The 25,468-nt window shown below is 42.8% G+C and overlaps 4 protein-coding genes across 4 annotated transcripts; all 4 read right to left on the reverse strand.

Moving 5' to 3' along the window:
- Positions 1–440: 440 nt before the first annotated feature.
- LOC113248286 (olfactory receptor 52Z1P-like) lies at positions 441–1,400 on the reverse strand. The gene has a single exon (XM_026489650.3). The coding sequence runs from the start codon at positions 1,398–1,400 to the stop codon at positions 441–443; it is 960 nt and encodes a 319-aa protein (XP_026345435.2).
- A 9,720-nt stretch (positions 1,401–11,120) lies between these two features.
- LOC113248289 (hemoglobin subunit beta) lies at positions 11,121–12,486 on the reverse strand. The gene is made up of 3 exons (XM_026489653.4): positions 12,332–12,486; positions 11,981–12,203; positions 11,121–11,374 (listed from the first exon to the last, which is right to left on the reverse strand). Exons 1-3 carry the CDS (start codon positions 12,421–12,423, stop codon positions 11,246–11,248), a joined length of 444 nt encoding a protein of 147 aa, XP_026345438.2. The 5' UTR covers positions 12,424–12,486; the 3' UTR covers positions 11,121–11,245.
- A 4,692-nt stretch (positions 12,487–17,178) lies between these two features.
- LOC113248288 (hemoglobin subunit beta) lies at positions 17,179–18,814 on the reverse strand. Its single transcript, XM_026489652.4, has 3 exons — positions 18,663–18,814; positions 18,312–18,534; positions 17,179–17,434 (listed from the first exon to the last, which is right to left on the reverse strand). Exons 1-3 carry the CDS (start codon positions 18,752–18,754, stop codon positions 17,306–17,308), a joined length of 444 nt encoding a protein of 147 aa, XP_026345437.1. The 5' UTR covers positions 18,755–18,814; the 3' UTR covers positions 17,179–17,305.
- Positions 18,815–23,091: 4,277 nt separating this feature from the next.
- LOC113248291 (hemoglobin subunit epsilon-2) lies at positions 23,092–24,473 on the reverse strand. Its single transcript, XM_026489656.2, has 3 exons — positions 24,379–24,473; positions 24,045–24,267; positions 23,092–23,220 (listed from the first exon to the last, which is right to left on the reverse strand). The coding sequence occupies exons 1-3, from the start codon at positions 24,468–24,470 to the stop codon at positions 23,092–23,094; spliced, it is 444 nt and encodes a 147-aa protein (XP_026345441.1). The 5' UTR covers positions 24,471–24,473.
- Positions 24,474–25,468: the final 995 nt, after the last annotated feature.

Consider the following 25,468-nt stretch of genomic DNA (forward strand, 5'->3'; position numbering starts at 1 on the left):
AGTTTAGTGCTTCATGCTATTAGCCGAAGTGTTCCCTGATTGCAGTGGGAGTGTTTCATATTTCAGCGAAATTGTAACTGTCTGTATAAAATCTCAGCAACTCACCATTCTCACTTCCTAGCCCTACCAAAGAAAACTCCACTTGGGTTGAACTCTAAGACGTATTTCTTTTTACTCATAGTTCAATTATGTTTGCTTAAGAAGAAGTTATGATGCAAGATAATAGCATATCTCAGAGAATTGAGAAGATCATTATTTTTTCAGAGTCTTATTGCTTTAGGAAAATGCATTGGTACTTTGGCATTTACTGTCCTTTTAAGTGTATTGAGGATTATTTAAGGATTTCATTTATCCCCCTTACCCATGCAAATAGTGTGTGTGTGTGTATGAGTCTGCGTGTTTTCTTCAGAAATATCCAGCATTAGACATTAATCTTCATTTTAACAACACGTGCTGATGCGGGAGAAAAGCAAAATTGCTCGGTCTTGGATCTGTTTGGTCTTGACCCCATAAATGATGGGGTTTAGCATAGGGGGCACCACCACATAGAGGTTGGCTATGAGGATGTGCACATGGTGAGGGATGGCTTTCTCCCCAAAACGATGGGCAAAAAATGAAAAGAATGCTGGGGCATAGAACATAAGGATGACACAAATGTGCGAAGCACATGTGTTGAGGGCCTTGAGTCGGGCAGCCCAGGAAGGTATCCGAAACACCGTGCAAAGGATCATGCTGTACGACATAATGATGAACACAATATCCAGTCCTGTAGACAACAGGGCCACAGTCAGACCATAGATGATGTTCCCCCTGATATTGTCACATGCCAATCTGGCAATGCCCATGTGCTCACAGTAGGAATGGGGAATGATGTTTCTCCCACAATACCTAAGGCGGTATACCAGGAAGACGAACGGAAGGCAGATGATAAAACTCCTGACCACAGCCGCTAGGCCCATCTTCCGGGTGACTGACAAGGTTAAGATAGTGGTATATCTCAGAGGGTGACAGATGGCCACATAGCGGTCAAATGCCATGGCCAGGAGAATAGCAGATTCTGTCACAAAGATGAAATGTAGGAAGAACATCTGGGACACACAGCAACCAAAGGATATAACCATGGACTGGAACCAGAAGATGGCCAGCATCTTGGGTGCTGTGGCCGTGGAGAGCAGGACATCTGCCGAGGCCAGCATGGAAAGGAAGATGTACATGGGCTCATGGAGGCTGCGCTCAGTCACAATCATGAAGATCAAGAAGACATTGCCTACGACAGCCGAAACATACATTGAACAGATAGGGATGGAGAGCCAGGTGTGAGAATCTTCCAGCCCTGGGATTCCAATCAGGACATACCACATAGCCTGGGGACTGGTGTGATTGTAAGAGGAAGGAGGCATCTGTGGCAGCGTATTCCACACCGAGTACCTTGAATAAAAACCACAGGGCTGACTGAGGTTTGAGGAACACTGCCGTAGGCACAATGATGTCTGATCAGATTTTTCCCCCAATATGTTCTTCTCTGTGGAAGAACAGGGAGATGTATTAACTAGCCTAAAATTGTACTCTGAATCTTTCCATGGAAGAATTAAAACATCCTGAAAAAAAATATTAGAATTTAATACGTGCTTAATATATCTCATAGTACTTTCCAAATATAGCTCATTAAATCTCCACAATAAACTGTTGAAAAGACCTTTACATTAATCCTTGACATGGATACTACTATGACTCCTATGGATGAAAAAAATCCCACAGACTTTCAGCTTCTTGACCTAGATCCCGTTGGATTCAGAGTCAAACTGCATAAATTTGAAAGATCTGATCTCAGCCACCATCCAATGCTGACTACAGAAATAAAACTATACAAAAACATGTCATCAAATGACTGAATCATGAATATATGCATGGAAGCCGTGTGTGGCTAATAGGGACAGTATAAGTCTGGGGCCCATAGATTGATTTCAATACTAAGTCATACCCTGCCGCATTATCATTAAAAATTACATAATTTGAAGCTTAGTTTTCATATATAAAATGCCTAAAATAAACATCAATTGCAAATGCGAGTCAGTTCCGAATCTGGTATTTTATGATGGTTGCTACATAAATCAGACACATTTTTATCCCAGCCACAGATGAAATCTGGGCACTTCCAGCATTGCCATCCTTAAGATCAAAAGCATTGTTACTGTGAACTAAGTTCAGTTTTTCGGACTGCAGGCTTATGATCCCCTGGACAGAGATTAGAGTTGCCATGTAGGACAAGACTTACACTCTCATGTTAGACACATGAGACCAACTGTAATTCTCACCCCAATTCTGTCATGTGACGTTTATAGGGTGCAGGCGGCTCAGCATGGTGAACTTAGTGGGCTTAGAAATGGAGTTTTATTCTTGCCCCAGCACCAGGGTAACATCCTTGTTATACAGGGAGGGGAGTCCACATCTGAGCCTCAGCTGCTTCCTCTGGGCTGAGCCAAGCACCTGCTCTCTGGTGAATACCCAGTAAACTCTACGGAAGAAGTGCGTGCATGGATTTGTGTACACACACGTGTGCATGGCCTTTCACTGCTAGGCTTGTTTATCCCCTGAGCCTTATTCTTATTACTGGAACTGATTATAAATTCACTGCATTTATGCCCAATTCAGAGCCACATAGCAAAGGTAAACAACCAGTGCATAAATATATTCAGAAAGAATGAAATACACTTGTGCTCTCTGCAGATGACCCATTTAGGAAAAGAGCCCAAAGAGTCACTACAATTGCCCAGGCAGTCCAATCACAGCCACACACAGCACCTCAGAGATCAGGGGGAGTAAATGCAGGATGATCAAGTTCTAGGGACACTGAGCAGCCTCTGTGGTTTCCTGAGATTTTCTTCCTTTCCATCCGTTTCCTTCCTTTCCTTTCCTGTCCTGTCCTGTACTTTTCTTTTTTTTTTTCTTTCTTTTCTTTTTTTTTCAGGTGTCTTTTTCCACATGTCTTTGCTGAGCCAAGATCAGCTTCTTACCTATCTTTTCTAGGATCCTGAAGACGTTTAACTAGTTGAGAGGGACAGAAGAACAGCCAGACAATGTTCACAACATGGTGAGGGAACGTGGAGCTGGCTATTTATACGTCCTCTGGGCATCTCTTGGGCCCAAGATCCTCAGTCCCCAGAGGACGGAGCTTGACTCACTCATGGGAGCAGAGGGCCCACAGCTAACTTCGGGGAGAAGCGCCCCCACATGCTCTCCAGGGACCGCGTGTGCAGCTCGTCCTCTGCACAGCACTCGCACACCCAGGTTAACACACACTTGCCATTAAACATGCACGTCTCCTTCGTGTGGCAGAGACTCCTGCTAGTGCGGGCTCAGCCTGTTCCCACGGAGGCATCTGCAAATGGAGATGGTCAAGGCCACATGGGGAAGCACTGTATGCTCTCTAGAAGGCTGCATCCTGGGTTCTTATACACCTTGACTTTTTAAGGCTCCTTGGCTTTGTCTCTCCTCCTTTGGTCACATGGTAGAATTAGCATCCGAAGGGTCCAAAATGCCATTAGGTACTATAGAGATCTTTATTTGGATTTTTTTTATTTAAATTCAATTTAGACAAAATAGAGTACATCGTTAGTTTCAGTTTCAAATTAAACAGATCATTCTCGCAGAGGAGTCTTGCCTTACACCCTCCAGTTCAAACTGACCTGCATGTTCTGGCATCTCTGTCTTTTCTTCTATTCTTCAGAAACGATCCTCTATGTGACTACCTGCTGCCTTTTTCAGATTACATAGCATATTGAACAATAGTCCTTATTGACCTTAAAGGCAGAGAGGAGGAGTGTTGGCTCTGAAAGTCAGAGTCTTTATCATTATATTGAATAAAAAATCTCTCTTTTTGCTAGAAGGGTCCAGGTTTTTGCTAGTTTATTGGTATCATTACTTAAGGACACCCACACACAACCTGCTTTGGACAAGAAATTGGAAGATCTCACTCTTTCCCAGGTAGCTCCTCTAATGGTCCCATCTGGACACCAGCAGGGGGCAGAAGCAGCCCATTGAATTTTCCCCTCTTCAGATGCATAAGCAGGTTTGCTTTACGATTGGGTAAGTGCAAGGGAGGCCAAGCCCTTCAGAGTCTTGGCATGGCTGAAGAGATAAGAACCTTCTACAACTTAGTCCAAAAAACTGGGTGTTCAGGGGTTCTCAGGATGTTAGCATTGGTGGCAACTTTTTCACCACAAACCAGGTTACAGGAAGGGTTACTATTATTAATTTTGTGTGTGTTCTCTTTATTAAGTATTATTGGTACATCTAGTCTTGCTTTGTATTTTATTACATTACATAAGATGTTTATAAATAATACTCCCATCATGACTGAAATATTGAGAAATGATTATCCATAATTTAGAACCATGATAACAAGTTCTATTACACGGTACATCTGTGTAACTGTAGCCATTTGTATCTAGAAGTCTCCATCAGGATTTGTAGTGTTTGACTGCACTCTGGCCTAAGTGATCTCCATCAAGGAAATTTATGTCTTATTACCTTTTCTACATTTTAGACAAAGTCAGACTATTAATGTAAAAACCAGACATAATAAGACATCGGACACTGAATGAAAGATGAAAAGCAAGCAGAAAAGTACAAATGGGAAGTAAATCCCTCTTTAATGATACTGAAATAAGGAGCTAAAGCTTTGAGGATAAATACTTGAAGTATTATACAGATTTTCAACTGTCCCCTGAAAATTGCAGGCTAGGCCAAGACAATCTCTTTCAGCCCCCTCCTTTTCAAGATAGAGAAACTTGCAGGGTCTTTCTAGGAGACGCAGGACTGGGATCCACACTGCTGGCTCCTGCTGTTCTCCAAGGCACTTGGATGGCTTCAGCGTGGCCCCCAGAATCACCCTCTTCATTACTGCTCTGTTCTCTCGTCCTCACTTGAGAAGAACAGCTTGCTCAGCAATAAAAAGTATAGTGTCATATTAAATCAGTAAGGCCTTCAGAAAGAGACCTAGAAAACTGCTGGATATGACATAGACTTACAGTTACATCTAGAATTAAGATTCATTCATGGAAGTTTATGTCCATGATCATATTTATGTGTTTGACAGAAATGTTATTACTAATGAAATTTTGAATTCATATGCTAGTGTTAATTTCCAGTTCCATCCTCCTCCACTGGAAGAGGACATAAGAAGTAAACTCGTACCTCTAATTGTTCCTGCTTCATCTCAACAGAGAGAGCCCTACTTTGCTGAGAGTAGAGTCTAGGCCCAGATGACTGGTTACTGTGTCCCCGGAGCATAGGAGAGAAGGATACTGTAGGCAAGACTGGAACTGGGGGATTCCCAAATGATTGTTCAAGACTCCTTCACAATCAGTGGGATCCCACATCCCAAAGAGCAAAAGGGGCCTCCAGGTCATCCCTACATAACATGCCTTGCCTGCTAGCCCTTCTGTTGCCACACAGGTGGGAATATTAGCTGCAATACCTGTAATGCTGGCCATATCTTAGGATGGTCAGTTTGCTGAGGGGCAAAAATCAACTCACCCAGTGAAACTTTTACCTAAGCCACATGATGGATCTGTGGGAATGTAGTCATGGCATCTCAGCGAAGGGAGTTACTCAAAGACTTCACCAGGATGTTGTTGCTAGGATGCGTTGTTACTGGGGGAAAAAGACGGTGGAGTACAGATGGGTAGACTTCCCTGTAGGGCTTTTGAGAAGCCATGGGTGATGAACCTGGCCTCTTGCCTTCCCTGTCCAACATTCATCTGCTCTGATAGATGCAGTGCTGGAAGACTGCTCTTGCTGTGGACTTTGACAATGGGTTCTTGCACTGCGTGAGAATAGATCACTTTTATGTATGTGTTTATTGGACATTGTTGTTTTGTGAACTTGTAGAAGATGTAACATTTTAATTGCTTAGACTCCTACAGTTCCTAGATCCTTGGATTTCTAGAATGCCCCAGAGGTGGTAAAGGCTCATTACCTGAAACTCCAGAGCTAGGAATATTTTAGTGTCTCAGGATCTATGGCCTTACAAATCAGGTATGAGCCAGGAATGTCTCTCAGAATGGACATGGTAACTATTCGGAAGGACCCAATGTTCTAAAATAGGACAAAATTCCCAGGTACCATAGAAATGGTTTGTTCATTTAATCCTTCATCATCTTAATAATTTTTTCCTTCCTTGTAGTTCTTTTTGTTGTTGTTTTATTTTATTTTTGAGACTACAGTATGTACAGGCACCTGGATCCAGTCTCTATATTTAAAAAAAAATAGAGAAAACCCAGGATCACATAGAGCGTATATTATAGATTGTATAATGTGAGTAATAGAGTCTGAGGTGATAGCTGTTGTACCACTTTTAAGCATATCTATGGAAACACATGGAAACATAAATGAAGGTCACACTAAAGAGTTTCAGAAGGATAAAAGGGCCAGAAAAAAAATATATATATATACATATATATGTATATATATGTGTGTATATATATGTGTGTGTGTGTCTATATATATATATATATATATATATATATATATATATATATATATATTAGAAAGACACATCCAGCACCAGAAATGCCTTCTATATCTGTCAAAATAGCGGCAGTGGTGATCCAGGATGGGGAGGCAGCATGAGTAAGTGTCTAAGAGGAAAAGTACATGCATGATGCAGGTGCAACCTCTCTGTCATTAGCCTCATTCTCCGCAAAGGTAATCAATATCCTGGTTTGTCTCTTTTTATCTATTGTGATTGATTTATTTCCTTCTTTTAAAAATGCTTGTGTATTGTACGATATCATTTTCATAATGTCTGACTTATTTCTGCAACCTGATATTTATGAATTGCATTCACATTGTTGATATAACTAGAGTGGTTCATGGTATTCCACTTCATGTCTATACCACAAGAAATCTCTATTGATACCACTATCGATGGGCATTTGGGTCCTTCGTACCTTTGACTGTCATGAAGAATCTTGCTATGAAGGTTCTTGTAAAAATTTTGTTCACACGTATGCACACGGATCTCTGGAAATTGTTGGGTCATAGAATGTGCATATGTTCATCTTTAGCATGTGCTGTTGGACAGTTTAGTTTTCCACTGAAGAAACCAAGTTCCAGCAAAGTTACATTTTTTGGTGGCTACATTCTGGAACAAAAACAAGCACACATATTCTTGCCCATATTTGACTGGAAATTGTATGAGAAAGACAGTTGTGGGAAGGGACGCGGCCCCAGTAGGCACACAATGAGAGAAATACAAAGGCAGCCCCTCTCAAGGGCATCTCCAAGAAATACCTGATTAAACTTTGGAGGAGGCTCTAAGTCATCTTGGCAAGACAGGAAATATCATCCCTGAAGATGGGCGGGTCATTCTTTTTCCACAAAAGTCATCATTCTTTATCTGAGAACACTTAGGGGAGAATCCTATCAATCCCTACCTTTTCACAACCTCAGTTGTTTGTTTGTTTCCAGAATACTCCTTGGCTTCCAAAGCCCCTTTGGTAGATAGCTCCTTTGGTTCCTTGCACACTGAGGTATAGCTGGATACATGGTTCTGTGGAGTCCCCAACAAATGAGGTAGATCGTCCAAAGTCTGAAGAAGGTAGACAAGATCTTTAGGTGTGTGTCATTTCAAAATTTGAGAAGTTATGAAAGACCCAAGAATCCATTGGGAAACTGATTGTGGGCACTCAGGGGAGTGTAGACATCCATTCAAGCACATCAGTAGCATTGCTTCTATGCTCTTACTTTCTTTTATTTCTATTACGGTTGCAATACTCAGCAATGGTAAAGTATAAAGGAGATCATCAGATGACCTATCCATCAGCCAATTGACTTGCATTTCTGTATTGATTATTGATGTCTCTATTTTTGTTTCTGTTTTGTTTTATTTCAACAGGGCTTTTTTCAAACCCCTTCATCTTCAACTATTTTTTCACTTCTACTTTGACTTATCAGTTCTCAAAACTTTGACATACAAATGACAGATGTTTCCCTACCTTTTTGATTCCAGATGCATGTAACAATCCAACTTTCTTCTGGACCTGACTCCTATTAACATTGCTGCCTTGATATTATTCAGGTCCTTAAAAATAAGTTTCAAAAATTCCCTAGTGCTCAATATTTCTCTCCCATGTGCTACTTTCTGGTTATGCTGTTAGAAACTGACCTGAGTCTCTGTCAGTCGCAGTACTGCCCACAGTTATGGGACAACTATGGCTGAATTTTGTTAAGTATCATTTATATGCCTGTTTTTCCCACTTCCATGGTGTCCATATCTTTCTTTCACTGTGTCACTTATGCCTTTCATCATGACATATGATTGCTTTGTGGCCATCACTAACCCTCTGAGATATCCCTCAGTGCTCATCAGCCTCCAGGTAGTGAAGATTGGAGTGTTTGGTGGATTCCGGGTACATCCTCCACCATCCTTCATGGCCTGCACCTCCTTGGTTTCTATCACTATCATGACAATATCCTTTCTCACTCCTACTGTCTACACCAGGATATGATCCAACTCCCCTGCTCTGGCTCGTGGATCAACAGCCTCTATGCTTTGTTGGTCATCTTGCTTGCCATGGGTCTAGACTTTCTTTTAATAGTCTTTTCTTATATTCTGATTCTCAGATCTGCAATGGACATTGCCTCCTACAGGGAGCCACTCAAAGCTCTCACACCAGTGTGTATGTCTTATATTCTGACTGACCTGTAATTGTATGTCCCTGTGCTAGGGTCTTCCATTGTTCACAAGTGTGCAAGGCATTCCTCCTCCTTCATCCATATCATCACGGGAAGGTGTCCATCCTCTTCATACCACTGATGAACCCTGTCATTTATACCGTCAAGACCTGCTAGATCCACTGAACCACTATCAAGGTGTTCTCTTTGAAATGGATAGAAATCTTGTGTGTTCTCAGCCAGTTAATTCCCCTTCAACTGGACTGGTTGTGACAAAATCTCAGGTCCTGTGCAGCTCTAATGTCAATCCTTCACATCTATGTGAGAATCCCCTTTCTCATTTAGTTATAAGAACATAGTAAATGTATTCATTTTAATAGCACCCAGAGATAATCAGAATATAAAATCAGTCCTAGAAGAGAAATCAGTAACTTTATAAAGCAAATTGCAGAAGGAAGAGTAATTTTGGACCAACTCCAGCCCTTACCCATTTATGAATGTGAATACCTGAGATTGTTTCGTCCTGTTTGATGGCTATTAAAGTGAGAGACTGATTTCCATGAGGCTACATGACTTTCAAACCAGAATAGTAATCTCAACATACGATTTACACACGCCGTGTACTCTGTCCCTCTCTTTCATCCTTCTCTACCTCCAGCTAATGTTGGTACTGGAATAGAACAGCAGCCAGATAGTACCAAGTTTTGTCAGAGCTGAGCATGTATCTCTTGGAGACATTATACCTCTGGCCTAATAGCTATAAAGTGGTGCTTATTGATTTGTTAATTAGTAATGTCTACTGACCCTTTCCCAATCTTGAGGTTACATTTTTTATAATACTAATAATTAAAAGAAGCAAAATCAGGAAGGGGACACTTGAGAATTTGGATGGTAAGAGGCAAAACCTAGCAATACAAGTGAAAACTGGAGTTACATATCTGATGGATGTTGTTTCCATAATAAATCCATCTTTAGCTTAAAGAATTTTGCACAATTCTGCTTAAAAAGAGTGCTCTGCTAATAGAGCCCTCACCAAATTATAGAATCTGGGCCATTTAATATTATTAGTGTTTCCCATCCTTCCTCGGGCCCTTCATTGACCTCCTGGACCACCACACCCCTGCCTACCCACTCTCCCACCTCATTCTCATGCCCAGCAGGCATGCGTAGTCTGCTTTCTCTTAGATGCTTGCATGACTCTTCCTTCCGCTTTTAATTTATGTCTTCACCTATCAATCCTCATTGTATCTAGATCTACAGGACCTCTGCTGTCCTATGGTCTCTCTGCATGCAAGGTCCTAACACTCAGGTCAATATCAAACGTGAAGTTCCCTTCAGTGGATGACCAAAATTGTCACGAAGGCACACTTCTGGCTCCCCTCTGATCCTGAAGGCTTAGAGAATTATCATTTATGTATTTATAAAGACACCTTGTATTCATCTCCTTTCTGTGTTTAGATGAAGATTGTTTGCATATTAATATAATTAATCAATTAGTTTACTTATTAGTGGTGATATTTCCATGGTCTTCCTAACTTTATTCGGAATTAGAATGTGTGAGGGGACAAGGACCATTTCAAAGTCATTTTATTTCTGGCATCTAGCATCCACATAAGTGGCCATTGACTGACATAATGAAATTAGGGTATGTTGCAGTTGGCAACACTGTGCTAATAACTAGAAAGGCAGAGAAGGCATCAGAGGCATCAGAAAGAGGAGGAGGTGAGAGCAGACCTCCAGTCACTTCCTGGTTATACATGCTAAAGCTTCCTCAGAAGAGGAGGATGCAATTTGGTGTGAACTCATAATAAGATTGCAAGACAGCAGCGTATATCAAGCCCCCAAAAGTTCCTTTCCACATTTGCCTTGGTCATGTATCGGACAAAATATCACCAGTTCCTTCCTTCCAACGCAAACCATGAAAGGCACTAGGGAAGAGGCAGGGAAACTTCCTCTCCTGCTTTGGGACCTTCATGCTGGTCTCTGTTGTAAGAGGATGGAGGGAACCAGGATAAGAGTGATGGGGAGGGCGAGTACTGAGACAGCAAAACATAAAAGAAAATCGGAGAGGAACAGTGATGTCTTCAGACAGAAGAACTTAGTGGATTGAGGGCTGCGAGGTTCTGGACAACAGGGGAGAGGGAGGACATTTATAAGGAAAACTAAATAAAGACTTGATTTAAATAAAGCATAGGAAAAATCTAGACCCCAAATCAAGCCTCGGCTTGAATTCTTTTCTAAGGGAAAGTTAAAATTGGCAGCAGAGTCTGTTTCCCACATATTTGGCTATTTCCAACCACTCCTATTGTGGAGTCTGAAATATAGATATATTTTCCCAAGAACTGAACTAGCCCCTCATTTCTTTATGTCTTAAACTCCTTGCCCTCCCATGTCCTGTAACAACTCCAGTGAGAGACGCAGGAATAATTTAAATACACCAGTGCAATGAAAAGAAGTGTTCTTTATTAGGCAGGAGCCAGGTGCTCAAAGCACTTCATAATTTCCCCAAGTTCAGGTGTTGGGTTCTAGGGACCAGGGGACTCTTCCTGGAAAGCAGGAAGGGAGCTCAGTGGTACTTGTGGGCCAGGGCATTGGCCACACCAGCCACCACCTTCTGATAGGCAGCCTGCACCTGAGGGGTGAACTCTTTGCCAAAGTGGTGAGCCAGCACACACACCAGCACGTTGCCCAGGAGCTGCGGGGAAGAGACAAGAGACATGTGCGTGATTAGCAGACAGACCCAGCCAAGACTCAACGTATTCCAGCCCCATCCACAGCCCCAAGCTATGCCCCTAGAATATAAGCAGAAAGATAGCTGGATCTCAGATGTTACTACCCTTGTGACTCCAAACATATCAGACTGATTTTACATTTACAAATGTTTCTTTCCTCCTGCCTTAATCCAGAACTTAAGTTACCATGGTTATTCTTTCCAACTAGGCAAAGAAGCAATCAGATTTTATCCTCTTTGCTTTCAAAGGAAAAGACAAGGGAAAACAGTATTAGGAAAAAAAATGATTTTGAATGGATTAAAAGCACTTTTCAAACACTCAAAAGTTTAATCAAAACAATAAAGAAAATAATTTGCGGGAAACAAAAAGAGAACAAGAGGAAACAACTGTGAGCAAGAGGGTAAAAGAAAAAAAACACACACACACACAGTCCTGAGGAGTCCATACTGATGCTTTGGAATACCTCCTTTCCACTCTAAACAGCACCCAAGGTTCATACCCTTTCCGGACACCATGAACTTGATCTTAAAAAAAGAAAAAGGAGAACACTGAGGGTCCCACAGACTCACCTTGAAGTTCTCGGGATCCACGTGCAGCTTGTCACAGTGCAGCTCGCTCAGCTTAGCAAAGGTGCCCTTGAGGTTGTCCAGATTCTTCAGGCCTTCACTAAAGGAGTTCAGCACCTTCTTGCCATGGGCCTTGACCTTGGGGTTGTTCATAATAGCATCAGCAGAGGACAGGTCCCCAAAGGAGTCAAAGAACCTCTGAGTCCAGGGGTAGACAACCAGAAGCCTGAGGGGTGAAAACAGCACAGAGCACAGAGGAGTCAGAGCCTGTCAGAAGCCCAGGCGACTGAGCATTTCCACCTGCCCAGCTTCCATTCACTCTCCGTAAGCCTGCCTTGCCATCTGGATACCTACCTGCCCAGGGCCTCACCACCAACTTCATCCACGTTCACCTTGCCCCACAGGCCGGTGACGAGAGACTTCTCCTCACCAGTCAGATGCACCATGGTGTCTCTTTGTGGTTGCTAGTGAACACGGTTGTGTCAGAAGCAAGTATAAGCAGCAGCTGGCCCTGCTCTTCCTTTTATGCCCAGCGCTGATCTTGCCCTCCCTGGGGCTGTGAGATTGGCCCAGGCCTGGGTGTGGTTCTGCAGGGTGAGGCCTGAATGGTGACTGCCATCCCTCTCCTTGACAGTTTTGACACCTGCTTGTGAGTCTGACTTCAGACCCTGGTCTTCTCTCTACGGATCTCTAGGTCTCATCCTAGCAATACAGCTTGCTACTAAAATCATTCTCCTTGACAAGAATAATCCTGCAACTTTGAGAATCACAACGTGGCAATCTCTCAGAGAGGGCCTCTTCAATTTTCTTATTACACAAATGAAGAATCCCAGGTCCAGAAAGTACAAAGCCTTCATCCACTGTGGTTCTACCTAAAAGCATATGGATGGTTCTCCTCCTGTCTTCAGACTGAGCAAAATAATTACAAGGACAGCATGGGTGGAACCTCTGCCTCGGTTCTAACTGTATCTCTTCTCTCGGTTTGGATTAAATCGTCCTAGGAAGAAACCAAACATCCATCCATCCATCCATTCACTCATTCATTCATTTTTTTTTCTTAATTTAGTCATATAACCAAACAAATGATGATTTGAAAGTGGAATTACATATGAATCAGGAGTGTCCTGCAAAGTAACAACTATTCAGTTTTGTGGACCCACAGATGAAAACATAGAGATCTCTCGACATACCAAGAAATAAAAACAACCAAAAAATCAATTATAAACCAAAATTGTTGGTAACACTGAGGGAAGCAATGTCTTTAATTAACCCGAGACATAAAAAAATGGTTTCTTCCTGGTCTGTTAGAAAAGCTTTTCTGTGACTAGAAATGAGGGACAGGAAAATGGAAAGGCACTCTGGCTTTGGCCCAAATTTTTTCCCTCCTAGACAACTAAGAATGCTGTGTGTATAACCATTTCTTTTATTGAAATTCATCATCCATAATTCCATTTCTCTACATATTTCTGTTCGCTTCAATCTTTTTTACTAGCATATATCCTTCTATCTCTACAGTTTTTCCAATATCCTTCCCCTCACGTTTCTCTCCCCCATGTCATGAGTTCTGATGACTAACCTCTTAGGTGATGAAAACCTGAAGTGGAGAATTCTGCTCCTTACCATTAAAAGATACCATTAAAAAAATCAAAAGCTGTGAGCATTTCTGAGCTCAGCATCGGCTCTTGGTATTCCTGAAGAGCCCTGCTGGTTCTTTTTCTAATTTCCCATCTGTGTCTCCTGCATCTCAGCCTGCTCCTGAATTCCCATTTCCTTTAAGCAAGGAAAGGGCCATGCATTTTTTGACTTACACTGTTTTTCCCACCTTAGAATCTCCTTTTGATCCAGGCACCCCAATGTCTAATATCACCTTTCTCTCTCCATTGCCATCACTGGCAACAAATATTTAACAGAAATTTCTCATCCTCTCAGCTCTAACACTAAGAAACCCCAACTACAAAAACATTTCTAGGTGAACCAGAAGAAAAGGACTTCTCTATTTCTACTCGTTTCAAATGAACTCCTAAAATTCCCACTTCCATTGCTCCATTTCCTAAACTACTTTTTCCATCATTGCTAAGTAAGTAAGGATTCCTTTCCCCTTTTACTTGTCCCAAGCCCATAAAGTACTTGTGAACAACCTCTTTCTGATTGTTCTCAGACGATGTAGGAAAGGCTTGGTTCTTGTCTGGTAATCTGGAGGTTAGGTCAGAATTACGTGCTCCAAAAGATTACAGGGGTTAAAGAGATAAAATTCCAGCATTCTCTATTTATATTCATTCTTCTCTAAAACGCTTAAGCAAAGATGTTCTTACTATTGGTCTATTCCTGGCGCAAGATTCCACATGTTGACTTACAGGGAAAGAGGACCATCCAGTGTTCTAAATGTTTAAATAACAAATACACACACGCGCACACACACACACACACACACACACACACACACACACACATTGAGCTGTAGGCTTTGAATTTCATTTTACTAAATTTAAAACTTCATTAGCTTTACCATTGTTTTACATTCAGACTGTTTTCAAGACTCTATTTCACACCCCTGATGTCAGAGTTCTGGTATAAGTGTGCAAAGGGAGGTCTTCTAGGGAAGTTTGGACATGCCTTTTGCTGGAACTCTCTGCCATGAGAAATTCACAGCCCTTACTAAATAACAGTATTGCATATGTTTATACTTTTCTGTAAAGAGCCAAATTGTCGAGGCCACAGCTTTGCCATCTTGACTGACTGAAATTAGCGTCTACTTGGACTTCCCCTACCATTTCCTGTACTCAGAAAGTGTTCCCCTAAGTTCTCTTACATCTTCTTCCTCAGCCTTCTTTGCCATGAATGACCTGTGGACTAAGCTTTTGTACTGGCGACTGCTGGAGCCACCTTGTTCCTGGCTTCAGGACAGAAGCTGCTGTTCTTGCTCCCATCACAGCTGCTACTTGGCATGACTGCAGAGGGAGGCAGACTGCTCCTTTTCTTACCACTACCATGCAGGGACAAGGCTGCAAGTTGTAATAAGACATCAAAAGCGCAGAGATATCACATGAAAATAAGAATAAACTGATAAATGTGATTATGTTCTGAGCCTCAGGCTCACATCGCGATCAGCATTCAAAGATTCTAGAAAGCTTCTCGACGCACTGCCATCTTCACCATTTTAAGCTTATTTCTCCCCTGTGAAGGATAGCACGGGGTGTGTGCTTATGTTGATCCCAGCCCCAATGACCACTAAACCCACGCATGTCCATGCATATGAACAGACACACACACACACACACACACACACACATGTGCATGCACACACATACACACGTGTGCACACACACACATATGCATACACCCTATGTCCCCAAAAGAGAGACAGAAAGACATTTTGTCCCTTTTCTCCAGTTTGTCAAATTTGCATACTTCGATGTTTTGAACCAGGATGGACCTGGTCTGAGTATAATCAAGAGTGAGGATCAAGAGATTCATGCCTGTCATCGAGAGGTGTGTGGTTTGATTTGGCTCAAAAACGACACTCAACTAGGGGCACCCGGGTGGCACAGTCGTTAAGCGTCTGCCTTCAGCTTAGGGCATGATCCCAGCGTTCTGGGATCGAACCCCGCATCGGGCTTCTCCTCTGGGAGCCTGCTTCTTCCTCTCCCACTGCCCCTGCTTGTGTTCCCTCTCTCGCTGGCTGTCTCTATCTCTTCAAATAAATAAAATCTTTAAAAAAAATGACACTCAACTAGAACACTGTTGTACCTACAGTAATGTTTAGTTTTAAATTCCGTCCAGTCATTTTGGCATGTCTACAGCATAGCCCTTATTTTCCTGGGTCAGGCACATTTAGTGGTCACTCTTCTCTCCCAGATGCACAAACTCTTGGTTACCTCAGTTAAGCATCCTTCCAAAAATTAAATTAAATTCATAAAATTAAACAAAATAAAAATATTCCAAGAAGATCAGAACTCACAGAAATGATGGACATATATTTTTAAAAGTCATATTTCTGTATGAAAAACAATAAAAGCCAATCTAGCCACGAGATTGATAAAGTTTGTGCTAGTTATTACAAACAATCAGTGTCTCAGTCTGTAGTGACCACGCAAATATCTCCTCCATTGGGCTCAGATGGTCATTCAGAATTAGATTTTGTTGACATCACGATGTGGGCCAGGGTGTTGATTTAAGAAAAGCAAAGGGGCGATTTTTCCCAAGTTAAATTTGAAGCCGTACATCTTAGGAGCAAAGTCGTGGCTTCAGTCTGGGCCCCTTTACAAATATACAAGGTCTTCGTTCATAAGGCCAAGCGTCTAGCAGGCTCTGAGCAGAAAGCAAATGTCTGATCAGTGTTTCCCTTCCCTCATTCGATACTGGTGCATCGACACCAAAGGACCTCTCTCCAGGTCCCTGGTTCAGAGTGTCCTCTAGTTCCAGCAGTTCTAAGACAGGCAATAATCCTTCCCTCATTCATTCAGTCACCAACCACCTTAATTAATAAATATTCACCTCCTGCCTACGCAGGAAAGTCAAAGGCACGGTGGTCATGTGGGACAGTACAAAATAGGCAGAAATGTTTATACAGCATAGAGTGTGAGTGTGAGGGATAAGAAGAAATGTGAAGAATAGGAAGAGGGGAAGGCTTTGGAAAGATTTTCTTAGGCAATATTGGAAAGTGCATTGAGGCCAGGGTGCAAAGGCATCACAAGTGATAAGCAAACATGCAGTTTGTCTGAAATGGGAGGGTGGGAGCAGGAATTATTGATGGACATGTTTGGGGCAAGTAAAAGAGGGAGGTAATTTCTTAGAGCAGGCACGCTTGATGGAGCATGGTGTTGCCGGCTACACTGCAGGCAAGGGAGGTAGGGAAAAGGAAACACAGCAGTGTCTTGATCATTCATTATGTCTCTAACTGAGCACCGTAGTTTTTACTAATTGTAGGAAATAGGTCAAAGAATTAGCCTGAGGGCTGTGTCTTAGGTTGCAAGTCTTCCCTAGAGCCCCTGTAATGCCAGTGTTCTCTGTAGATTTATACATTGACCATGCCTGTGCTTTGGAGGGAGAAGTGTCAATCACTAGTGGTATGTATGATCGCCTTCCTTTCTCATTTCCCTTGACCTCTTTGACTAAGACACAAGAGCTTCCAATCTGTAGACCCCCAGGGATGTTCCATACCCCCAGACAAGAAAATAAAATAAGTGAAATGAATCAGGAAGTTGAGCTGAAGGTTCTTTATTAGGCAGAAACCATACCCTTGATGGTGGACATTATTTCCCCCAGTTCAGAAGATAGAATTTAGGGGAACAGGGTCTTCCAGGGATCACCAGGAAACAGGCCAGGAGCTCAGTGGTACTTGTGGGCCAGGGCGTTGGCCACACCAGCCACCACCTTCTGATAGGCAGCCTGCACCTGAGGGGTGAACTCTTTGCCGAAGTGGTGAGCCAGCACACACACCAGCACGTTGCCCAGGAGCTGCGGGAAAGAGACGAGATAGACGTACATGCATGATTCAGAGAGAAATCAAGCTGGGCTGATGAGACACTGAGCCAACAATCTTTTTTTTTTTTTTTTTTCTGACCACACTCCAGCCCAAACTGACCTTCACATTATCTCCATCAGCATAAACGAGTAAATATATATGTAGGTATACTGTATATTTTTTATTATGCATATACTTAACAATTACTTGGTTAATTAGGATGATGCTGGGCTGTCTTTTAGCAGCTACAGCTGCCCTGCTTCTCTACTTCTGGTCTATCATCCTCAGATATTTTTTTTTCTTTTCCTTTCCATTGAGTCTTGACTCGATAGACATGCAATTTTTCTTTTTTTTTAATTTAAATTCAATTAACCGACATAAAATACATCATTAGTTTTTGACTTAATCTTCAATGATTCATTAATTGCATGTAACACCCTATGCTCATCACATCACATGCCCAATTATTCTTTAATTTTGAGATGATTTGTAGCCTCCAGAGTGACAACTCTTTGAAGAGCCCTTCCAATCCCCATATGGAAAGACAGAAAGACTTTTCCAAGGGCAGAAGGAGAAGATGAGAGCTAGTGTGCATAAGTTGGGTATTGAGTAGGGGAAAAAAGTTAGGAGGAAAAGAGAGGGGCCAAAGATAAGTAATTAAGTAAAGAGCTTGATGAAATAAAAGCTTGTGAGAAAGGAAACAATATGGAATACTGAAGGGTAACATGAAATTATGTAAATTCTGAAAAGCATTCAATGATAATACATAGTGAGGGAAAAGGAAGGTGGGGGGGAGAACAGGTAGGGAAAAGAATCAGAGTGAAAGACTAGAAAGTGAAAAGGAAAAAACAGAGCATGTCATAGACTCACCTTGAAGTTCTCGGGATCCACGTGCAGCTTGTCACAGTGCAGCTCGCTCAGCTTAGCAAAGGTGCCCTTGAGGTTGTCCAGATTCTTCAGGCCATCACTAAAGGAGTTCAGCACCTTCTTGCCATGGGCCTTGACCTTGGGGTTGTTCATAATAGCATCAGCAGAGGACAGGTCCCCAAAGGAGTCAAAGAACCTCTGAGTCCAGGGGTAGACAACCAGAAGCCTGAGGGGTGAAAACAGCACAGAGCACAGAGGAGTCAGAGCCTGTCAGAAGCCCAGGCGACTGAGCATTTCCACCTGCCCAGCTTCCATTCACTCTCCGTAAGCCTGCCTTGCCATCTGGATACCTACCTGCCCAGGGCCTCACCACCAACTTCATCCACGTTCACCTTGCCCCACAGGCCGGTGACGAGAGACTTCTCCTCACCAGTCAGATGCACCATGGTGTCTCTTTGTGGTTGCTAGTGAACACGGTTGTGTCAGAAGCAAGTATAAGCAGCAGCTGACCCTGCTCTTCCTTTTATGCCCAGCCCTGATCTTGCCCTCCCTGCTGCTGTGACCAGATTGGCCCAGGACATTGCAGAAGCTTATTGGTTTGTGAGAATGTGGGTTGCGTCCTCATTCCCCAGTTCCCTTCAGTTGCCCTGAGGGTGGCGTTCTCGGTGTTGTGTGTCTTGACTCAGAATCCCTGCTAGATCTCTTCCCAGTTCATCCCCTTCAGCAGCGGCTTCCATGAATACAGGACCACTCTCGTTATGTGCATATGATGTAGTCTGATATAGTGAAATGTTCCTCAGAGTTTAACTCTTCTAGTTCTTTCACTTCGTAGATAAGGAAACTAAGCCCTAGAGAACAGAAAGGTTATCAAGTTGACTCTATGTGGTACTTCTCTTTGTCTCTAGAGATATTTGTAAGTGGTTGGAATAAATGCTTTGCCATACTTTTAACTTGCTTTCTTTCTCCTTCTTTGGATAAATACTTCTAGTAACAAAACTCTTCTCATTCCTTCACTGAAATAAATGTCCTTTGAAAGAATGAGAAGTAATGAATATTGTTTCTCTACCAGTTACTAAAATACATCTGGGGAGCATGGATTTAACAGAAACAATTTAATGAGTGATAAAGAAAAAGATATCGGAGACCTATAACGTGATTATTTAAAACTATGATATGACTCAAGAAAGAATGCAGAGGATTTGCAATGAAGATTTACCTTATTCAACCAGATTAAGTCTGACAAGGTTTCTGGGAAAATGCAGGTGCAGAAATTTCCAGTTGTGTCCTCAGGAAAAAAGTAGAGTTAGATCTAGAAATGAAGATTCAAAGGGAATTTTAGTCTTTTCTGAATTTGAAATAGTATTACATTGACCTACAGATACATACCCTTTAGCACAGCTAGACAGAAGGAGGGAGGGAGGGAGGGAAGGAGGGAGGGAGGGAGGGAGGGAGGGAGGGAGGGAGGGAGAGAGGGAGGGAGGGAGGGAGGGAGGGAGGGACCAACCAACAGAAAGGAAGAGAATGGAGTGGGATGGAAGTCAGAAGGCAAAGAATATAAAGAAGAGGAGGAGAGAGAGAAACAATTTCAAAATTTAGCAAGGATGTGGATCAATAAAACTCAGGCTCTGCTGGCGACAGTGTAAAATGTACACCTGCTTTAGAAATATCTGATCGTAGCTACTAAAGCAGAATATATGCAAAGCCTACGAGCTAGCAATTATTCTTCTAGAAATGCAGAAATGCATGCTTGTGTGAGTCCAAAGACTGTGACATCAGTATGCATGACGATCCCAAACTGCTAGCAACTTAAATGTTCCTCATTCAGTGGAAGAGATAAATCGTGATATAAAGAAAGAATGAAATATTACACAACAATGAAAAGAATCAACCACTGCTTCCCTTGCAGAAATACAGATGATTGTACAACATCACGTCAATTAGAAGTAACAGAGGAGGGGCGCCTGTGTGGCACAGCGGTTGAGCGTCTGCCTTCGGCTCAGGGCGTGATCCTGGCGTTATGGGATCGAGCCCCACATCAGGCTCCTCTGCTATGAGCCTGCTTCTTCCTCTCCCACTCCCCCTGCTTGTGTTCCCTCTCTCGCTGGCTGTCTCTATCCTGCCGAATAAATAAATAAAATCTTTAAAAAAAAAAGAAGAAGAAGAAGAAGTAACAGAGGGGTTCCTGGGTGGCTCTTGGTTTCGGCTCAGCTCATGATGGTTGTGAGATCGAGCCCCATGGTGGGCTCTGCGCTGAGCATGGAGCCTGCTTGAGATTCTCTCTCTCCCTCGCTCCAGCTCGTCCACTTGCATGCACAGGCACTCTGTCTCAGGCTGTCTTAAAAAAAAAAAAAAGTAACTAGAGACAATGATTCAATGTATATGATTTATATGCAAAAAGCAGGACAATGTAACTGTAATTTAAATCACAAGGGGGAGTGTTATATGATAGAAAGGTGCAAAGGAGCCATGAGTGATCTTAAAACTATGTTACAGATTATCTGTCTTTAACCTGAAAGCGAAGAAAAACTATGGAAAACTTCAAGGACCTGGGTGACATGATTTGATTTGTATTTTTAAAAAAATTATTCTGACTTCCATATATAACTGGATTTATGGGGTAAAATAAATGAGAAACAAATAGTTAAGATGATATTATAGTTGGTGGGGGTGGTAAAAATGTCATCTCTATTTCCGGGCTTAAGCAATGGATGATGTGCTAGTCCCTAGATGGGGAACAGATTAGCAGGAATAGATTAGGAAACTGTTGGGGTTTTTTTTGGACGTACTGTATTCGATGCACTCTTGAGCAATGAGATATGGACCACCAAACAAATAGATATGTGGGTCTGGAGCTCATAAAGAATACAGTCGGTTCGAGAATGCACAACGGAACAGGGCACAGAGGAACAGATCAGCGTGCATTGTATAAACTGCTACCACTACCTTCTCAATAATGACAGCCAAAGCACTTTACAGTGACCTCCTTAAAACCTTGGAACATAGTTGTGAGGTAGGAATTTTTATTCCATTTTACAAACAAGGAAATTCATGCTGGAAAATGTTCACCAAACTTTTCGAAGTGATGGGGCTGGATTTGATCTTTTACTGCTAATCCCAAAGCCCTGGCTTTTCACTTCTTCTATTGGGCACAGAATTTGAAGTGATGGCCACAAAAGTGGACGTGCTCAATTGCCAGCTCCGAACAAGAGACTTTTGGCATTTTCTGTCCTGAGAATAGACTTTCCTCTTTTCATTCACGGGCAGGGAACCCGGCTGTCATCGGTGACTTCACCACTTTCTACTGCATTCCATTCCAAGTCCTGTGGTATCTTGGCCACGATGGTCTCTTACTTGAGTTGTTCTTAGTTTCATTGCTTCTGTGAAGTTCAGTCCTTTGCCCTCATTATAATCACAGTACATTCCTGTGGCTACATCTAAGTTACACTCTGCCTTGTTGGTTCTATACCCATACATGGATCAGTTTCCCTAAAATTCCCTATTCACTATGTTACTCTTGTGTGCAGGAAATTTAACTGGTACTTTGCTTATAATAATAGCTTCTATTCCTGCTTTTCATGGCAGTAGTGTTCCTAATTCTATATCACCCCACTGCTTTTTTTTTAAGGTTTTACTTTTTTATTTGTCAGAGGGAGAGAGCACGAGCAGGTGGAGGGGCAGGCAGAGGGAGAAGCAGGCTCCCCGCTGAGCAAGGAGCCAATGCAGGACCCTGGGATCCGACCTGAGTTGAAGGCAGAGGCTTAACGGACTGAGCCACCCAGGCATCCCCACTGCACTGCTTTTAAGGGGCTAATTTCTCCTCTGTCACTTAGGCCCAGCATGCTAATTCCTAAATTTGTCATTTTCCCACATAAATGGCCTTTTATCTCCACTGAAGTCTTAATGGAATTGGAAACATGTTCCAGGTCACAGAGCTAGCAGATAGGGTACAGAGTCAAACCAAGGCAGTTAGTTCCTATGCTTTAGGAATAGTTCCTCCATTAATACCACTGAAGACACTAGGGAAAGTCTAGAGCATGGTCCTCGCCTGGGTCTCTGGGAAGCTCCATCTCTACCCTGTTACAGCTGATAAAAACATGTTTCTTATATTATTTAATATAAGTGAAATATAGCATCAAAAAACTTGGAGATTATAAAAATAGCAGCCTAGACAGGTCCCCTACTTGGGGTTCTAATGTGCCCCTACTCACTCTATCAACAATCTTCTTGCATTTCCCAAGAGTACCTCCATTCGCTCCCTTGCCCTGGAGCCACTATTCAGCTCAAGAGTCCACTTTCCCTTCCTAGAAGTAACTGCCCCCTGAAGCCACTCTTTTTTTTTTTTTTAAGATTTTATTTATTTAGATGACACAGAGAGAGAGACAGCCAACGAGAGAGGGAACACAAGCAGGGGGAGTGGGAGAGGCAGAAGCAGGCTCCCAGCAGAGGAGCCGGAAGCGGGGCTTGATCCCAGGACTCTGGGATCACGCCCTGAGCCAAAGGCAGACGCTTAACAACTGAGCCACCCAGGCGCCCCTGAAGCCACTCTTATCTTGCAGAATCTTATGCATCTCTTCTCTATTCTCCCCCAAATAACCTCCTTCCCTAAAGAAGTGCTTTCTTTTAGCTGAATTAACATTAAAGATAAAAACCAAGAGAGAAGATAAGGATATTCATTACAGAGCACAATTTTTATTTTACTTGATTATATAGCAGTTAGGTCTGGAGGCAGGGCACCCTGCCCATCTTCAGGAGAGGGACTCTTGGAACACCTCCGGTAGGCACCTCAGTGGTACTTGTGGGTCAGAGCGTTAGCCACGGCAGTTATCAGCTTCTGCCAAGCAGCCTGCACCCGGGGGGTGAACTCCTTGGTGAAGTGGGTTGCCAAGACGACCAATATCATGTTGCCTAGAAGCTGGGGAAAGAGTAGGATACAAAGAAATAGTGCCGAGTGAACAGAAAACCTCAAGCTGGCCACATCGATTTTCTTCCTGATAGGAGATTGAGCGACGTTCGGGGCCATGCTCCGACAAAAGTTTACCATCATATGCTGGACACGCGTCAATATGACTCCCAGCCCTGTACCTCCTATTGTGCTCTATCCTTCTCTCCTTTGCCCTGTCAACTTCTGAGCCCAAAACATTACCATGGACGGCTTCTCTTTTCTAGAGGGATTACAGGACTGCAAGGGGCCTTAATATGTATAGTCTACATCCCCAGATCATACATTCTTTCAAATTGTTTGGACACTCAGATGAAAAAGAATTTTGAGCCAAGTATACAAGAGCATTTCATCACTGCTAAAGGGGGAGAGGGGTCAGATTGTCCATTGAAAAGATTGCTCTTATTTTGTCTTGCTTAGTCCTGGTTCTAAACTCAAGAATCATGCAGAAATGTATTCATCATTTTTGGAGAAAATTTCAGTTACCAAAAGTAAGATGTTCTTGCTATAATTGTACTGTCCCAGCCAAAAACATTTAACTCAATTTGGCCAGTGTTCTTCACACATGCATTTTTTCAGAAATGTAAGATGGCTAGTGGCCTCCACTGGTCATGGTAATTACCCTAATCGGTCTTACCTATGACCTTTGGAACAACCTACCTACCAAAATCAAGCCCCTCCTTGAAATAGAATGTCCCAAAATATGGGATCAGACTTAACTACCTGTGTTTTCTAACATATCCACACTGCGAATATCTAGGATGAAAGGACAAAGCTCAGGCATGCCCAGAACTCACCTTGAAGTTCTCGGGATCCACGTGCAGCTTGTCACAGTGCAGCTCGCTCAGCTCAGCAAACGTGTCCTTGAGGTCATCCATATGTTTAACAGCATTTCCAAAGGAGGTCAGCACCTTCTTGCCATGGGCCTTGACCTTGGGGTTGCCCATTATTGCAGACTCAGAGGACAAGTTTCCAAAACTGTCAAAGAACCTCTGGGTCCATGGATAAACAACCAGGAGCCTATGGGACGATCACAGTCACAGACGAGATGGGAAGTCAGAGCAGGTAAGAAACCTGACCAATACCGCTTCAGGAATACTTTCTGCCTTTCTGCCCCCCTCCAGCGCCTACCTTCCCAGGACCTCGCCTCCAACCAACTCCACATTCACCCTGGCCCACAGGCTAACAACCGCAGCCTTCTCCTCGGCAGTAAAATGCACCATGGTGTCTGGGAGCTTACTGGTGACCAGTAATGTGCCAGAAGCGAGTCTGTGTTGTTACTTCTCTGTGTGGCCTTTTATTCCTCATTTCTAGTTTCCAGGCCCTCACTTCTCCCAATGAAATGAGACCATTGGTCAAGGGTGGGTTGTCACACCAGGGGTGGGGTTTGGACAAGGGAGGGTCAGCAGGATGGACATCTGGGTCTCGATAGCATTGGGTGGCTCTATCAGGGGGATTCCGCTGTCCTTTCCCCACTGTCTACTAGGCATTTCCTATCTCAAGCTCCCCACCCCATTATCCCTGAGGTGACCTTGTTGGCTGACCATGAGGCACAACTGGAATTAAAAGGAGTAAGAATGAGAAATCTGTTGGGCATTGTATCGGATGATTACAAGATATCATTCATTGTTCACCTTGGGTATAAAGGAAGCCACGGCTTTTCCGGGTCACCATTTTTTTCTAAAACTTAGACAAGGCTCATAGTTTTGTAGTGTTTGTAAGAAGAAAGACTCCAATCTAGCCTCAGTTCAGATACAAGACAGGTAAAAGCTGGATTATTTAGAGAACCAGTATTACACTATTGTCGTTGGGTTCTATTAAAATATATGTACTTGTTTGAGTACATTTTTTCACTCGGACTACTCAGCAGTGTCTCTGGCCGATAGCATGTATCCACTCTTCTATGTCAGCAAGTGCACAATTGAGTACTGGGAAAATTGCATGTTCAGTGGAGGGAACATTAGACTCTGGCAATAGTGATTGATTAAGGCAGGTGCCTTTGGCATTTGCTGGAGCCACACTCCCTTGTTGTGCTTAACTGTTCCTCGTATCTAATGAGGCAGAAGCAAACTTCACTGACAGTATTGCACACACCGCTGTCCCTGTCACCTAAGGTGCTTTGGTCTCGTGTATCTCAAACAAGCACTTATTGGTCTAAACGAGGCACATTTTCGGAGGGAGAGAGAATGGCTTGTTTTTTTTTTTTTTTTTTTTTCTCTCT

The sequence above is a fragment of the Ursus arctos genome, unplaced genomic scaffold (genome assembly GCF_023065955.2).
Source record: "Ursus arctos isolate Adak ecotype North America unplaced genomic scaffold, UrsArc2.0 scaffold_22, whole genome shotgun sequence".
In the NCBI taxonomy this organism is placed as follows: domain Eukaryota; kingdom Metazoa; phylum Chordata; class Mammalia; order Carnivora; family Ursidae; genus Ursus; species Ursus arctos.

Excerpts from the sequence above, each read along its gene's own strand:
- LOC113248288 (XM_026489652.4), bottom strand. The coding sequence starts at position 18,754 with ATGGTGCATCTGACTGGTGAGGAGAAGTCTCTCGTCACCGGCCTGTGG. Across the intron at positions 18,535-18,662 it reads GGTGGTGAGGCCCTGGGCAG|GCTTCTGGTTGTCTACCCCT; the intron begins GTAGGTATCCAG and ends TTCACCCCTCAG. Across the intron at positions 17,435-18,311 it reads TGGATCCCGAGAACTTCAAG|CTCCTGGGCAACGTGCTGGT; the intron begins GTGAGTCTATGA and ends TCTTTCCCGCAG.
- LOC113248286 (XM_026489650.3), bottom strand. The coding sequence starts at position 1,400 with ATGCCTCCTTCCTCTTACAATCACACCAGTCCCCAGGCTATGTGGTAT.
- LOC113248291 (XM_026489656.2), bottom strand. The coding sequence starts at position 24,470 with ATGGTGCATTTTACTGCCGAGGAGAAGGCTGCGGTTGTTAGCCTGTGG. Across the intron at positions 24,268-24,378 it reads GGAGGCGAGGTCCTGGGAAG|GCTCCTGGTTGTTTATCCAT; the intron begins GTAGGCGCTGGA and ends ATCGTCCCATAG. Across the intron at positions 23,221-24,044 it reads TGGATCCCGAGAACTTCAAG|CTTCTAGGCAACATGATATT; the intron begins GTGAGTTCTGGG and ends CTCTTTCCCCAG.
- LOC113248289 (XM_026489653.4), bottom strand. The coding sequence starts at position 12,423 with ATGGTGCATCTGACTGGTGAGGAGAAGTCTCTCGTCACCGGCCTGTGG. Across the intron at positions 12,204-12,331 it reads GGTGGTGAGGCCCTGGGCAG|GCTTCTGGTTGTCTACCCCT; the intron begins GTAGGTATCCAG and ends TTCACCCCTCAG. Across the intron at positions 11,375-11,980 it reads TGGATCCCGAGAACTTCAAG|CTCCTGGGCAACGTGCTGGT; the intron begins GTGAGTCTGTGG and ends TCTTCCCCGCAG.